At 39.3% G+C, this 17,031-nt stretch overlaps 1 protein-coding gene across 1 annotated transcript; it reads left to right on the top strand.

Annotated features, from left to right (window-relative positions):
- The first annotated feature begins 1,617 nt into the window (after positions 1-1,617).
- aldh3a2b (aldehyde dehydrogenase 3 family, member A2b) lies at positions 1,618-16,342 on the top strand. The gene is made up of 11 exons (XM_039778278.1): positions 1,618-1,759; positions 3,576-3,738; positions 4,722-4,953; positions 6,696-6,781; positions 8,637-8,845; positions 10,358-10,475; positions 10,701-10,842; positions 10,999-11,165; positions 12,849-12,948; positions 13,980-14,218; positions 15,422-16,342. Exons 2-11 carry the CDS (start codon positions 3,577-3,579, stop codon positions 15,434-15,436), a joined length of 1,470 nt encoding a protein of 489 aa, XP_039634212.1. The 5' UTR covers positions 1,618-1,759; position 3,576; the 3' UTR covers positions 15,437-16,342.
- The last annotated feature ends 689 nt before the right edge of the window (positions 16,343-17,031 follow it).

The following is a 17,031-nucleotide window of genomic DNA, read 5'->3' as shown; positions in this document are numbered from 1 at the left end:
CCTCTGTGTGTCTGAATGCTTCAGTTTATACCTCACAAACTCAGGTGTGCACACAGAGAAACACTGGTCTTCTGAGTCCACACTCCTCTCTAAGGAATCAGGATTGACACTCAGGTGTGAATGACGCTGTGCCCTCCTCTCCCTCACCTACATCCTCGCTCCTTCCTTCACAATACACAAACACCATTCCTCAGCCCGCTGTTTGATGTGGAAACTCCGTCCACATTTCCTGTCAACCTGAGAGAATTTTGGGCCTAACCCATGTGCTGCGTGGCTGAGGTGAGGGGGTTACTCCTTGCATCGTGTCCCGTGCTGTAAAAATCCTTTCTGATCTAGAGTTGAGAAATAGAAGCTGAGTGTGATACTAGCTCGGCTGTGGATAAAAGAACATCAGACTCTGTAGGGAAGGAAGGGAAAGTAGGAGACATGATTTAGTGCAGCTATAGTTACAAAATAAACAAATATTCCGGCTCAGAAGGAATGCTGGGGACAAGATACTGAAATATTCTGTTGTAGCACTGCAATCTAGCAGGTCTGTGTGACTTAAGCTTAAGTCTAGGTCATTTGTTGTTCAATCGAATGTATTCATTACAAAACGTTCAAATGTAATGTTCTAATTCAAAACTATGAAGACTAAATCCATTCCAGTCATGGCTAGTGTTTTTATACAAATGGTCAGTGGTGAAGATATGAACTTGACAACGCACACCAAGCTAGGGCTGTCGTGAGGTGCTGATCACTGGAAGTAGACTTGAAAGTAAGAAAAAGGTGTTGCACACTCTGCCTCCATATGCATTTCTCTATTTATACTGATGATGTTTTGGGCCTCAGGCCAAGACATTTAAAGCCTGGAGGGAGTCTACTTTTTATTCACATAAAGTTTGACTTGATTGAAAACATCTCTACAACTCTAAGAGATCTGACTCAGATCAACTTGTTTCTGAATCTTAAGAATGAATTTGTATAGGCCATACTGTTTGTGTTTGGTGTTATTTTTATATTTCAGCTTCTACTTCTCACGGACCTGGACCAGGCTGGAGAGATGACGGGATATCACCCCTGAACAATAATCTAATTCCACGGTTTCCAGGAATATCAGACTTGATCATTGATTCAAAGAGTATCTGATGGTGCTGAGTTTTAGAGCTTAAGTGTGACTGCTGGCATTTGATTAAAGAGGGATACATCCACAGCAGAGAGTGGAATAAACACTGTACATTAGGCAATCATTATTTGTTTATATTAGCCTATATACTACTCTTATAAGAAAAGTGTTCATATGTTATGATCTAATTATTTAGATATTACTTTTACATATTTTTACATTTGTATAGGCCTACTAGTCTATTCTGCAATAGGACCATTGGCTATATATTTCCAATATTTCTAACAGTGTTGTGTCTAACACTAGGTTATGTCTTTTTTTGGGAACCCCCTCAAGGACCCCTGACCCCACTCTGGGAACCACTGTAAAGTAAACGTTGAGATATTTTAGTCTGTACTCTTGACACAAGTGGACCCACACACCCACTGTCAGACAACTGCCATCCACAGAGCCATGATGCTAACGTTGCTAAAAGCTAACCGCAGCGGCAGTTTGGTCCTGCCCCTGTGGGGGTGTGACCTACCTAGCTAGCTAACGGGTGCAGGGAGAGCTGTGTTTATCTGCCGCTGTTGTTCATCTGCTCTGCTGCGGGTTATCTCACTTTTAAGACCGAGACGGATCTCAAGACATTAACTGCATCTCAGTACTAATCAGGTAGGAATAAAAACACAACCAACTGTTCAGTGTTTTCTCGCCATTGTTAAAGACAGTTGCTCTAACGGCTGAAGGACAGCAACAGTGGACAGTTCGCGAAACGAACTGGTATATTCTATTTGTAAAGAAAAATAGCCCTTTAAAATACAAGAATACTAGCTAGCTAATAAGGTTCAGTTACAGAGTTATAGAATGGTATACCGGATGTCGTGTTTAACTGTCACCGGGTAACGTTAGTTTCTCATTACTGCGCCTTTAACTCTGACCCAGGCTGCTCTGACCCAGTAGCTATTGTTATTTTCATGGAGGTTTCCTATTACAATCCTGTTATAACACATTCTCCGTTTTCTATAAACAAAGAGCAGCTGCAGCACAGACAGCAGGCTCCTATTTGGCAGGAAGGACATTTAAAGTGCACCACTGGAGATCAATTAAGAGAGGTCTAGGTGAACTGGTTCTTTGAATCCTTTAAGTTCATTCCTCTCTTGTGAAATGTAGTGGTGTTATAGTGGAAACATACAACCTGCCTGCTTCCAAAAGAACCACTAGTGAACTGGTTCCTTTCAAACACAGCATCTAGTGGGTTAACTGCTTTTATTAAAAAGTAATATAGTTCTGCAGTATAGTGGAAGTATTTAGCTAGATCTACTTTAATAAATGTATCAGTAGGCTAAGGCTAACACAGTGTAAAAATGCTTTACTACAAGTAAAAGTCCAGATTCAATTCTACTGCATTTGAAGTACAAAGTACAAAATTATTATGCAAAATGTACTCAAAGTATCAAATATAATTAGTTAATTTCGAGATTGATTGGTTTTTATTAGAGCTGCCTGCAATGATGAATTGATTGCCGGAAAACTATTTCAATAATCAATTAATCGTTTTGGGTCATTTTTAAAAGTTCTAAAATTGTCTGGTTCCAGCTTCTCACATATTAATTTGTGTTTATGTATAGTAAACTGAATATATTTAGGTTTTGGACTGTTGGTTGGACAAAACTCAACATTTGAAGGCTCAGCTTGTGCTCTGGGAAACTGTGAATGGCATTTTTCACATTTTCTAATATTTTTTAGATCAAACAGGAAAATAATTGATACATAATTCCATAATCAAATTAATAAATTGGTTTCTGCTAGTTTTACTAAAATTGGTTTAATTCTTTGAAAGTGAACCAAAACTACAGTGTGTGGCCTGTAGCTCATCACATTATGACCCTGACACACCAACCCGATAATCGGCCGTCGGACAGTCTGGCGAGGACAGTGACTCGAGTCTGTTCGGTGTGTTCTGTGCCGTCGTACGTCAGAGGAGCTGTCGGCCTTCATTTTGGCCGACCTGACGTGTTGGGTCGGAGGGCAGCCAGTCGGACTCACTCCACTAATCTGATTGGTGGAATGAATAAATAACGAGCGGGATGAGAAACGAACGCCTCTCAAAATCTGACGAAAATCTTTTAAACTGACCTTTGTTGATCTGAAATGAAGACAGATTCAGCCACTGTATGTCAGAAACATGTTTCAGTGAACTATTTTGAACTATCTTTCACACACTGAAGGTTCAGTTACAGAGTTATAGAATGGTATACCGGATGTCGTGTTTAACTGTCACCGGGTAACGTTAGTTTCTCATTACTGCGCCTTTAACTCTGACCCAGGGACTTTAGATGATTAATAGTGTACTACAAGAAGAAATGTGGCAAGTTGGCAACTTTCACACACTGAAGAAATCAAAGCTGTACACGGACTGCACAAAAACACCAAATATTATCTCGTGTCAGAACAGCAGACTAAAACTATCAGTCTTTTTTCCCTATAGGATGTCCAAGGAGCAGCAGGCGGTGGCTTGTGCCAGAAAAGCCTTTGAAACAGGCAGGTCCAAATCTTTAGAGCACCGGATCCGCCAGCTGAAGAACCTGCAGCGGTTGTTCATTGAGAAACAGAGTGTGATTTCAGATGCCATCAAGAAAGACCTCAATAAGGTGAGATAGAACAATAAAGTCCTGGACTGTTGTCCCTGGTGTTTACACAGTTCACAAACCTTTATCAAGACAGAGAAAGGCATTCAATGTCTCAATTAAGATAGATTAGAAAATCAGAACTAAACAACTAGTCTCATATGACCAACAACTGATCAAATATTTTCAGAAAATGAGTATCAAAGATAACTCAAAAAGTAAATCACATCTTAACACTCCTGTTGTGTTCGTTTCATGTTAATTCATTCTGTGTTTCCGGTCCAAAGTGACCGCCCCATTATAGCTGATTATAAATCCATACATATATTGTCACCTAATGTTGTGTTAGATTTTTTTATCAACTTAAAGGACCAGTGTGAAGGATTAAGTGCCATCTAGCATGAGGTTGCAAGCTGCCACCAACTGAATACCCCTTCCCTCACTAACGTAATAATGTGAAAGGACCTCTCGAGAGCCAGTGTTTGGTTTTTCTGTTCTGGGCTACTGTAGAAAAATGGCGGTGCAACATGGCGAGCTCCGTAGATAGGACCCGCTTCTTATGAAGATATAAAGGGCTCATTCTATGCTAACGAAAACAAAACCAATTCTTAGTTTAGCATTTCTTAGCACTGACCTGAGCTCATACAACAATTTTTTTAGTTAAAAAAAGCATAATGTATGGATTATTTTGACTAATACTCAGATGAAACATCTTTTGCTATTTATCACAGACTACTTTGTTTCAAAGTTTAATAAGGATATTTGAAACTATTTACATTTTTTATAAGACAACAGTTGTGAAACAGGTTAAAGATACAAATATTAATGAAGTAGAATGCATAGTATTAAACATACTAAGATCTTCACAAAGCAAGGGATTAAAGTGGTTACAATTTAAAAACTTGGTTTTGCAAACAGACTTTATACTGAAATATACAGTGAAAAAAGACCCCCAAAAATACGACATTATCCATGAGCAAGCCCAACGTTATAATCTTCATCCCCAGAGCGTGGTGGGGACCCAGCTGTATGAGACTCTAGGTCTGGAGGGGGAGATCGGCCTGGCCATCAAGAAACTGAAGGAGTGGGCGGCCCCTCGACCTGTGGAGAAGAACCTGATGACCATCTCTGACACTGTTTACATCAAGCCGGAGCCTCTGGGAGTGGTGCTTATCATCGGGGCCTGGAACTACCCCTGGGCTGTCACCATCCAGCCGCTCATAGGAGCCATCGCCGCTGGTATTGTAGCAGGCTGTGTGTGTATTTGTGGTGGGGTGGGTGAAAGGGCAGTGTGAATCTACATGCCTGTGTGTGTGTGTGTGTGTGTGTGTGTGTGTGTGTGTGTGTGTGTGTGTGTGTGTGTGTGTGTGTGTGTGTGTGTGTGTGTGTGTGTGTGTGTGTGTGTGTGATGTAACAAGGTCATCGTCCGCATTTCTATCTGATTTCATTGTCCCTTCCCCGTGTGATGAACTTTGAAAACACTGGTGGAATTTTGAAACACTGATGCAAGATTTGTGTCCACTCAAGCAATAAAAAAAAAGAAAATAGCATAAGGGGTCACAATGTAGAATTTGTAAAGACACCTCAAAGCTCATAGAACTGTCCGTTGATCAATTAACAAACATGCAGAAACCACAACAACTCTCATTTTTGGAGGCACTGTGTATTTTCAGTTATTTCTTCTTTTATTTTTTAGTCTTGTTCAGTGGCTGTGTCTTGTGATCATAAACACTCCACTTCCTGTTTAATCCAGGCATTGCTCAACATTCTTTACTCTTTATCCATTTGCAATTACTGGGTCAAAGGCAAAGGCCACTCTGTACTGCAGACATGAGAATGTTAAAAGCTTAGCAGTATATATAGAAACATGTCATCTTGGTGTGTCTGCACGTGGGAACATACATGTCTCAACTCTGTTCATTGTTCCTATCAGTGAAGGCGCAAAAGACGAGATTAAATGGACTAATCTGCTCCAATATAATCAGTGAACTCGTGAATAATTAATTTAAGAATTCAAGAAGCTACCCTTAAATGGCCACCCTGCTGAGTGTTTTGGCTCCACTCCATCACTTTGTGATGCAAACCTCAGTGTGGAGAGTTTGGTTGTGACGGTTTAGCATGACACTGCAGTATTGTTAACAGTCTTTTGTCTACTTTTTGATTTGCTTAAATCTTTTGTTTGTTACTCGGCCACAGGGATAGTTTTGCATATTAGTGCTACGACAGCTGCTGCAGGTAGACAGCTCATTTGTGTTTCAAAGTCTGTTTAGATTAAAACATTGATGGCTTAAGGACTGAAATGAACTGAGTCCTGCCATGCTGCAGCCCACGCAGTAAGTGTTTGCACAGCATGGACTTTATCCTTTGCTCCAGCATTATCAGATCTCTGACAGTCGTATCTACCTAGCAGGTCTCAAGTCTTTTCTTGATTTATTATAGATGTGTGTGTGTGTGTGTGTGTGTGTGTGTGTGTGTGTGTGTGTGTGTGTGTGTGTGTGTGTGTGTGTGTGTGTGTGTGTGTGTGTGTGTGTGTGTGTGTGTGTTTGTGTGTGTGTGTGTGTGTGTGTGTGTGTGTGTGTGTGTGTGTGTGTGGTGTGTGTGTGTGTGTGTGGGTGTGTATGTATAAAAGCAGAACATAACTTCCCATAAAGTTGTCCAGTTGTGGATTTTGCCATCAAACAACAGGACAAAGAGGCCCTGTAGGTGTTTTCACAAGTACGCAATTTATTATCAGACAATATAAAATAGCAATTTATGGAAATATATTCTGAGGTGTTATGACAATTTATTTTTTTACAAGAAAAATTCTGTAATTTCAGCACAAATAAATAAGCAAGTCAGACTATGAAAACAAGACTATGGGGAACAATGGAGTAACAATTAGGAATTTTAGAGGAAAGGAGAAATATATTAGACTTTTAAAAGTGAACCATGTGTTTCTATTATGTGATATGTGCTGCTTTTGTCATTTACCTGTCCAGGTAATGCAGCTGTGGTCAAGCCCTCAGAGGTCTGTGTTCACACTGCAAAGGTCATGGAGGACCTGCTGCCGCTTTACATTGACAAAGTAAGGATGGGGCACATAGCATCCACATAACATGTATCTGCCGATTCATTAAAGTGAAACAAGACACTTTTTGTTCATGAAATGTAAGAATATTGTTGTTTCTTAAAGGGCTTTTTTATCATGAGCCTTTCAACAAAGGGCAAGAACAGGGGTTAAGGGAGGGGAGGGCATCAGCGCTGTAACATTTGTCACTGCTTTTTGCCAACGGCTGAGTGGGCGTTTCCTTCTGAAAAACCCGAGAAATAATGCAGATGGACCTGACCTTTAAGTAGAAAATATATAACTGACACTGAACAGACAGTTGTTAATTGTAATATAATATAATTTAGGTGGTGTTCCCCTTTACGCTCAAGAAAAAGGATTTCCTCTTTGAACAAAAACCCAGATTTTGTAGTCCACATTACTAGCTTTTTTTTTGTGTGTGTGTACTGACACAGTATATCAGGCAAACATTGTTCGCCTTTGCTTTAGTATATAAACTTTACAGTACATGGGCAACCATTCAATACAGTAAAAGTGTTTGCTTGGCCATTTTAAAGTGTCAATGAGGAACTTTCAGTTTGTGTTGATTCTTTCGGCCCCTTTAGACAAAAGCAGTTGTGTTTTTACCACACCTCGTAAAGGTCTTTTCTAGTGCGTGCCGTCTGGTGGCATAATGTAATGTCCACTGGAAGAAAGCATGTACCCACAGTATTACTGAGTTAGCGTTACCGGGAGGTCATATAGTTGCGGTGAATGTTTTGCTCACACAGAAAATGATTAATTTACAATAAGAGAATGTGTTACAGATGCATTGTCGCATTTCAAGTGTTGCATACGGTGACTTAGCCTACTTTGGATGTATCGTGAGCTAAACCGGGTATCACTGTCACTGTGTCACGAGCCAAAGCATTAGCAAGAGTTTGTTGTAGCAACCAACATAATAATAATATCTTAGATTTATATAGCACCTTTCATGAAACCCAAGGACGCTTTACACAAGTACAAGGGGACAAAAAAGAAAATAGTAGGCCAACACAAACACAGACTGAAAAGAAATAAAAACTGGGCGCTAAATGGAAGAGGGACATCATTTTATGTAGCCTACTGACGTACAACCACGTCTCGCATTGTAAAGTTATTTTATGAATGAAATAGACATTAAATACCTGTCTAGGAGAAGGAGGGCCAATTCGGGGTCGGTTTTGAATTCTTTACAATCCCGTAATTGTCCCCATCTGTTGAAAGACCGACCGACACCTGTCACTCTCCCCTTTTAACTGTTAGTAGTTCTTCATTTAATTTACTTTTTTGCTGTGATGACCCTGCCCCAGTATCAGCCATAAATACAACTGATAACTTTGAAAATAAAATTAAAATACAATTAGGCCTATATAAAGAAATATACTGCTACCTTTTACCTGGCTGGATACTCAATCACAGGCTTTTCCGGTGTTACACCAAAATCTGTGACCCATCAGAATGTGTTACTGTAGAGCCGGTCTACCTGCCGTAAATCATTTTGTGACTTTGCGGGTAAAATCGGACCCAGGCAGAGGCATTAATAAAATTCTATATAAAAATAGTGTTCTTTTCACGTTTAGTCTCATTTCCTGTTACAGGTCCTTTATGATCATCAGATGGAAAATTAAACAGTTTCAGAAACATTTAAAAGTGTTTTTATAGTTTAACGTGCAAATAACCAGCAAGCAGTTTTTTTCACTATTTTATTTGCAAAATATCTACAAAGACAAAAAAAAAGACATGTCACAGGACTTAATTAAAACTAAGTGCTACAAAGGAGTATACCACATTGCTTTAGAAACTGCATGCTGCTTTGTGATAAGTGAATGTGTGTTTCTACCCTATGCATCAGGAGCTTTACCCCGTAGTAACTGGAGGAGTGTCAGAGACCCAGGAGCTGCTGCGTCAGAGGTTCGATCACATCTTCTACACCGGCAACAGCGTGGTGGGCAAACTGATCATGGAGGCTGCTGCCAAACACCTCACGCCTGTCACCCTGGAGCTGGGCGGCAAGAGCCCCTGCTACATTGACAGGAACTGTGACATCACCATAGCCTGCAGGTCAGAATTTAAATCAGGTTTATTACCAAGTAGCTTTTCACTTACAAGGAACATACATTCAAGAACATAAATATAAAATAGAAATAGTACCATAAAACAAAACCAAAAAAATATGTAAAGAAAAAAAAAAGAAGGTACTATAACAAAAATGTAAAATCTATCTGTTTTAAAAGGAAGCTGTACAGTTTTGTGCAGGATGTGCAAAAATATTGATGATGGAATGTGCAAAAGTTCACAGTAAGGCAAGGCAACTTTATTTATATAGCACATTTCAACAACAAGGCAGTTTGAAGTGCTTTACATAAAACATAAAAGAGCAAATAAAGACAATTAAAAAAAATTATGAAAGAGAATAGAAAATAATAACAAGCTACACAACCTTATCAGGCTGAATGTTGCTGTTGTGGAGGGGGCTGAGGGGGCTGAGGTGCCTGGCGTTTTACCATTGGTGATGGTGTCAAAACTGTGTAACCAGCTCCTTCATCTGGTCAGTGCACTCCAGCAGGGGGGGAGGAGAGGGGTTAGTGGAGAGAACTGTGACATGGATGGTGTATGGGGCGGTGAAGGAGATGGATCCTCAAAGGCGTTGGTGTTGGTGAGGGGGGAAGAGGGAGGTTGAGATTTTCATTTTCTCGGCTCTGATGTCTTCCATGGTCAACCATAGATGTAAAATGTGGTCAATGCTATCAGGTAGGGCGGGGGTGGATCTCTGCGGCGCTGTATTATGTCTTCCTCTTGTTTTTTTTTATCCTGACTTGTTAAGGAAATGCCCATTTGCCTTAAAAAAGACGTCTACTGTCTAGGGCACTCTGGTAGCTCACCTGGTTTACTCCTTCACTCCTGCCATTGGCTATGAAAGAAGTAATTTGACATGCGGATGAGAGGACACTTAAATATTTCTAAAAAACACTCTTGCACACTTACTGCTAGTGTGCCACTATTAAAGCTACCACATCCCAATGATTGCTGACCCCTGATAAAGAGTATAGTGACAGATGTCTATGGGGGAGGGTAAGAGTCCATGTCAGTGGGGGTCCAGGACCCGCTGCTGTCACGAACAAACTGTTATTGTGGCATTAGGTCAGAACAATGATTAACAATGATATGACTTAATGGTTATTTTCTCCATTTTTATAGCAAACATTTTTTCCATCCATTCACTCTTGTACTTAAGAGTACCTCGGTTCAAGAGCAATAGGAGTAAAAACTCCTTTGTTCCATGTGCAATAACTCGGCTTAATTTGCACACGTAATTTAGATTTTTTTTTTATAGATTGCTCCTGTAGTATTGTGTAAAATTGTGCTCTGTATATTGTATGTACAGGAAACAGTTTTGTACTTTATGTCTATGTATTGTTGTCTTTTGGTTTATTTTTATGTTTATGTTGTGTTTTTTATCTTGCACTCCTGACTGCAGATCATGTTTCCCATCTGGGAAAATAAAGTGACTGAACTGAACTGTAGCTGTTCCTTACTAAAAACCTTCCTGTGAACTCTTCCACTACTTTGTAGGCGTGTTGCCTGGGGAAAGTACACAAACTGTGGTCAGACATGCATCGCCCCCGACTACATCCTGTGTGACCCCAGCATCCAGGACCGGGTCATCGAAGAGGTCAAGAAGGCCATAAAGGTACTCAAGACATGAAAACGATTCTGTTCAAAATATTCTTATCAAAGGCCCTAAATGATAATAGCTGTAACCTGCTGTGACAGAAAGTCATGTTGTTGTACATTAACTGAGTTTTAAAACCTAAGTGTATCAGAACAATAATTGATTTAGGAGGATATTTCTTCAGTTAATTCAGTATTCTTTGCCTGGATTTTAGAAGTAATGAGATTGTTTTTCATCTGGCAGGAGTTCTACACGGACAACCCAAAGACCTGCCCTGACTACGGACGCATCATCAACCAGCGCCACTTCAAGAGGATAATAAACATGATGGAAGACAGCACCATCGCTGTAGGCGGAGACAACGACGAGTCAGACTGCTACATAGGTAATCCTTCTGACAGCCTTCAACTCTTGACATGAAAATCAATTAGGAGGGAGTTTTTTTCATGGTTTTCATTCAGGCAATTACACACATTTAAGTAAGAAAGAACAGACTATGAAAACATGCACTGGATGAATAGTGTTTCTGTGTTGTGTTTAGCCCCCACAGTTCTGCGGGACGTGAAGCCAGAGGCGAAGGTGATGCAGGAGGAGATATTTGGACCTCTGCTTCCCATCTTGTCGGTCAGCAGCCTGGACGAAGCAATCAAGTTTATCAACAAAGGAGAGAAACCCCTGGCTCTCTACGTCTTCTCATCAGATAACAAGGTCCCTAACAACAGACATTGCACACACACGCACAGCAGAGTCGTTAAACCCACAATACGTCATTTTCTGCTGCTAGGGGGCTCTTAATCAAAACTATAAAAGACCCAGTTTGGTGATGTCTTGAAGTAGTGTGGGACCACGGTTGTCTTCTCCACCATTGCCGTCATTGTAGTCAGCTTCTCTCGGTATACGATTCCTTCAGTGTTCATCACTCAGGAGTTTTTTACCGGAAGCCAAATTATCCACAGAGGTCCCCTCCTCTCTAAAACAAAGGGAGCAGGTGATTAAGACCAAACTAAAAGCATTGAATAATCAATTTCACGTTTCTTTGATGGACAAACGACAAGCTGCCACTAACGTTTTCTCTGCTTGTTTCTCTGATAACTTAAAGGACAATTCCGGTGCAAAATGAACCTAGGGGTTAATAACATATATGTGTACCGAGTCGACCGTTCTCTGGGATATGTTTTCATGCATCACGAACGCCCTGCTTGAGCTATGTTACTGGTTACTGGTTGCACGGTGTTCGTGGTTCGACTGGTTATGACCTTTTTCCCAAGATGGCGGCCGCATGTAAACATGAACGCTACGTCTTTATAATCTATCTTTTTACATTATTTAAACTGTCTGTACACTTACAAAGTTCTCAATGCTTCGGTTTACATGTAGGGACCCTCATTATGCTACCGTTGGAAGTGTGGTGCTATTTTGAGCCTTAAGTAGATGGTGGTGTAGAAATAGCGATTTACCCTCTGCCCCAACTACTAGTATTACAAGCTAATCACCGGTTTGCAGTAGCTTGTTTCAAGCTACAGACACATTCGATTCGATGAAAACATATCCCAGAGAACGGTCGATTTGGAACACATATGTTATTAACCCCTAGGCTCATTTTGCGCCGGAATTGTCCTTAAAGATCCAGACGTCCAATGACTAAAATCCTTCATCCGGTTAAAGATGAAATAGTGAAAATGTGGCTTAAAGGTCCCATAGCATGAAAATTTCACTTTATGAGGTTTTTTAACATTAATATGAGTTCCCCCAGCCTGCATATGGTCCCCCCAGTGGCTAGAAATGGCGATAGGTGTAAACCGAATCTGCTCCTTATGAAGTCATAAGGAGTAAGGTTACCTCCCCTTTCTCTGCTTTGCCCGCCCAGAGAATTTGGCCCACCCATGAGAGAGAGAGAGACATCATGGCTTTCAAACGAGAAAAGTGGCAGTTGGTCAAGGCCACACCCACACCCTCCACCTTGCCCCCCCACTCTCTCCTTCTCAATATCTACAGACACAGAAATGGCACATACTAAGGAAAGCTCATTGTGGGACTGGCTCTAGTGGCTGGAATTCTGCACCAAGGCTGAATTTTGGGAAACAGACTTCAGATACAGTATTAGGGGACCACTAAGGTCTATATAAAAGCATCCAACGAGCACCAAGTCATGGGACCTTTAAAGAAATTTAATTATAATAATATATAATAATAATTTTTTCGGGTTGTAACATTGTTGGAAAAACATTTGGGATAAAGTAGTACACAACTCAACAAAATATATGACATATGTCTAGTCGTTTTTAGACATTTAATGAGGAAATGGTACATATACTGTACCTTTACCAGATGCAACCTAACCTCACCTCTACATGACAATTCATGAGCATTATATGAATCTTTTCTCTAAAGGTGATAACGAGAATGGCAGACGATACCTCCAGTGGAGGACTGCTGGCCAACGACTGTCTCGTGCACTTTTCTGTGAACTCTTTGCCTTTCGGAGGAGTGGGTGAGTAGACACAGGGACAACGTTTTTTTAGAAATGGTACTAAAAACAGAAGTTTACTTACTTTTGCTTATTCACTCATTAGTGAACTCACCAGTGTACTCACTCAGTACTGTGTGTAGGCAATGAGGAGGGGCATAATGGTGCCCTCTAGTGTGACATTAGGGCAAAATAAACAAGTCTTTCATTAGGGCACAAATAGAATAGGTTAAATAACCATTTAACCACTTTTCTGTGCATATACACATGCTTAAAAAGACCATACAATTTGATTTACTGTTGCAAAGCTCAATAATTACAAATTATGTATACAGTGCATCACTTCTAACCTTTTAGATTGATTTCATACATTTCAGACATGCATCGGTTTTCATTCCTTTCAGCTTGCAAAGACTTGGAACTTGTTGAATATAATTACTCTATCACAGTGTACATATATTCAATTCAAAATAAACAAAGTAAGATAAAGGAAAACACTGAAAATGTCAAAATCCATAAATATAAAATAGAAATTTACAATTAAAATATATATATATATATATATATATATATATATATATATATATATATATATATATATATATACTAAAATGAAGAGTTGCACAGTTTTTAAAATGAAGAGGATGAAATGTGCAACATGTTGACTAAACAATGTGCAAATATTCACAGTGATAATAAAAAAAAATGAATGTTGGTGTTCATGAAACCCCCAACATCAGAGATTTCAATGCTGACGGTTGAATGAACCTAAGTAATATATATAGTATGTGTATGTATATATAATACACCAAACTATCAGATTTCATCATTACAGTGTCTATTTTAAGTTATGTTCTGTTTTTAGGGTTGATTTCCTGACAACACAGCTCACGAAGCTTTACCTTTTGGCAACTTACATTCAAATATTGGATCCATCAAAATATTTTTCTCTGCTTTCAGCTGCGCTCAGCGTTATTGGATGATTGCTTGATTTAATGTCATAAAACTGGAGGCCAAATATGTTTCCAAAAACCGTCCTCTGTTTTCATGTACAGGAAACAGTGGTATGGGCTGCTACCACGGCAAGTACAGCTTTGACCAGCTGAGCCACCTGCGTGGTTGTCTCATCAAGCAGCTGAATATGGAGGGCGTGAACAGCATGCGGTACCCGCCTCACACACCCAAGAAACTGGGCTGGGCTCGCTTCTTCATCCTGCAGAACGTAGACCTGGGCTGGGTTGGGCGGATGGTGCTCTTAGCCGTCCTGGCTGTGGTGGCTGCTGTTGTGCTGCAGGTGAGTCACAGAGGAAGAGCGAAACACAGCCCTAGGGATGGGAATCACCAGAGGCCTCAGGATATGATATTATCACGATACGATATTATTGCGATTTTAAACATATTGCAATATTCTGCGATATATTGCAAAGTATTACCTTTTTTCCAACTTTACATTTTTCCCAATTTCAAATTATGTCCCCCAAAGAAAACTTTGTCAACATCTGTTTTATTTAAAAAGATAAATTTCTCAGTTTGTTCATCTCACTTGGAATTGTCAAGCAGACAAACTGACCAACACATATATAATAATAGATCAATACTTGGCGTCTGTGTATCGATACAGTATTGCCACGGAAAACATTGCGATACTATGCTGTATCGATTTTTCCCCCCATCCCTAGTATCATGAGAAAGCAAAGCTGGAAAAAAAACCATTGACCACACTAGCTAAACCATCTTAAAGCTTTAGTGTATAACTTTTTGATATTAATGAACGTCGGTTACATTCAAGCCATTGCCAAATGAGTTGCTACAAAGCTAATTAAGACTATCAGCTCCACACAACTCTCTCTGTATTTCTCAGTGTGGCTATATTCAAAAGATTGTGGCGTCTGGTGACTTTTGTGCGCAGAAACTCGAGTGAAGATTATTACCTCTTGTGAAGAGTCTGTTATATTTTTTTAATCCTCCCTGTCCTTCTTGGCTACAAGCAACTGCGTGTAAGTGGGGGGGGGGGGGCAGTCATGCAGTCGCACCAACAGTTTTGTTGTCATTACTTAGAATTCCTCATGGGGGCGGCAGAAACTACGCACTATAGCTTTAAAGCACCAACTTTAAGATTTTATGCAAAGAACTGGAAAGATTTAAATGCCAGTTATCAGGTACTTGTCCATTTTGCTGATGCCAAGTGCTCAAGGTTTGATTTATCAAACTGGTAAAAACATGGAAATTACAGCCCTCCCATCCTAATCAACCAACCTTCTTTCACTGGTGCATTGCTTGCTACCTTTTATGGCACGTTTCTGCCACCAACTGTCAATATGCGTCACTGTTCTGTATAGTTTGCAGAAATGCATTTCACATCGCCTCAGTACATCAATAGTTGCTCTAAAAAACATCACAGCTTAACTTTGAGTCATTTTGCCAGTAGTGTGTATATAGAGGAAGCGAGAGATGAAAGAAAATTGATTAAATGATGAAAAATATCTTCTTTTTTCAGAATTATTTTCTTTGAAGACATCCCACTGCTTCCCAGACAACAAGTGTGTTGTTTCCTCGGCCTTTAGGACCAGAGAGAAGAAAAGAACAACATTAATTTCATAATATTTATGTTTAAATCAGATCAGCATCTGCACGGGAACGCATTAATACAGTGAATGTTTAGTGTGCAGCCTTAATCCATTTTACATTGTATTAACATGTCGGAAGTTTCACGTAGCTCACTGTAGCAAGCATCATATTTTCATGAAGGTAATTATTTATTCCAATGTATGGGTCTTACATTTGTGTTCAGCATTGCTACATTCAATTTTAACCCGTTCAGGTAATCAGGTTTACATACTTATAAAATACCTTTTAAATACACTGTAATACATACAATATAATGCTGTGATTCTGCTATGAATGATTTTTAAATTAAGTAACAAAATGTTTAACACTACTGTAAGATTTTACTGTGATATGAACAAGACTTGCAGCATTTGCTAACAGACTAATTAATGTTCACTGGAGGGCCGAAACAAAGGAGTTAGTTGCATTTTCTGCATAATGACGCTGTTTTTATTGTGTAGGAGTTACCTACAGTCCATTCCATTTCACATTCAACCTGAAGATACTTGATGATTTCTGTCCAGTTTGTCATGTCTGTCTCTGAGACTTCAGTATTCGGTCAAGACTTTTCAGTCCTCCTTATTTAACTACAATCTGTTCGAATCAAACTGGATCATGTGAAGGATTTTTATTTCATTTTCCTAAAAATCACCAAATGCCTGTAACAAATTTACTTTAAACAACAGTAATTCCTAAATGTTTTCTGTCACACCATTAACATTTTATGGGATTTGTAATTAATAGTTGAATAAATATACATGTATTTGTATATTGGATTAATTATATTCAAATAAATATATTTCTACGTGTATCCGTTTGTGTTTTGAGTGTGATTTGATTTGATTTATTTTTATCATTTACTTTTCATTATGTATTAGTATGTATCAGTCAGAAGAAATAGCACAGCAGACATTTTGATTGAAAGTACAAGTGTTACTAATAACATTGGGCCTCATTCACCAATCGTTCTTAAGAACAAATTTGTTCTTAGTTAAACCCCACTTACGCAGTTTTCACGAAGATTCTGGCATTCACCAATGTTTTCTTATTTGGGATTTGTTCTTAGGTAAGAACAGAATCTACGCATGCTCAAGAGCACTCTTACGCACAATTGAGAGCTGACATGTTTGCCCAAAATAAGTAGTTATACCGTTTTCATCCGTTCTAATTTAAAATTGTCTTTATAATTTTGTAACTAATTATTTTCATTATTTTACACATAATTATATGTTCGTTTGTTTTAATAAATACACACTACACTTACACTTCTGCTCATTCGTAAAGCACTTTGAATTGCATTGTGTATGAATTGTGCTAGGCCTATATACTTCATCAGTTCTGCGCCCTTCTCTGGATACAGCGTTCACTGCATGAGTAAATACCATAGACTGTTAACAGTCTAACTTCTTGCAGCAGTACCTCCACTTCAGAATTACTAACGTTTATCTTTCTTTTGGAGTTGAGGCCTTCACGTCTTTACCACGTCTTTTTTGACATTTA

This window comes from Perca fluviatilis, chromosome 16, assembly GCF_010015445.1.
Source record: "Perca fluviatilis chromosome 16, GENO_Pfluv_1.0, whole genome shotgun sequence".
Taxonomy (NCBI): Eukaryota; Metazoa; Chordata; class Actinopteri; order Perciformes; family Percidae; genus Perca; species Perca fluviatilis.
This window is presented reverse-complemented; position numbering and strand designations above follow the sequence as displayed.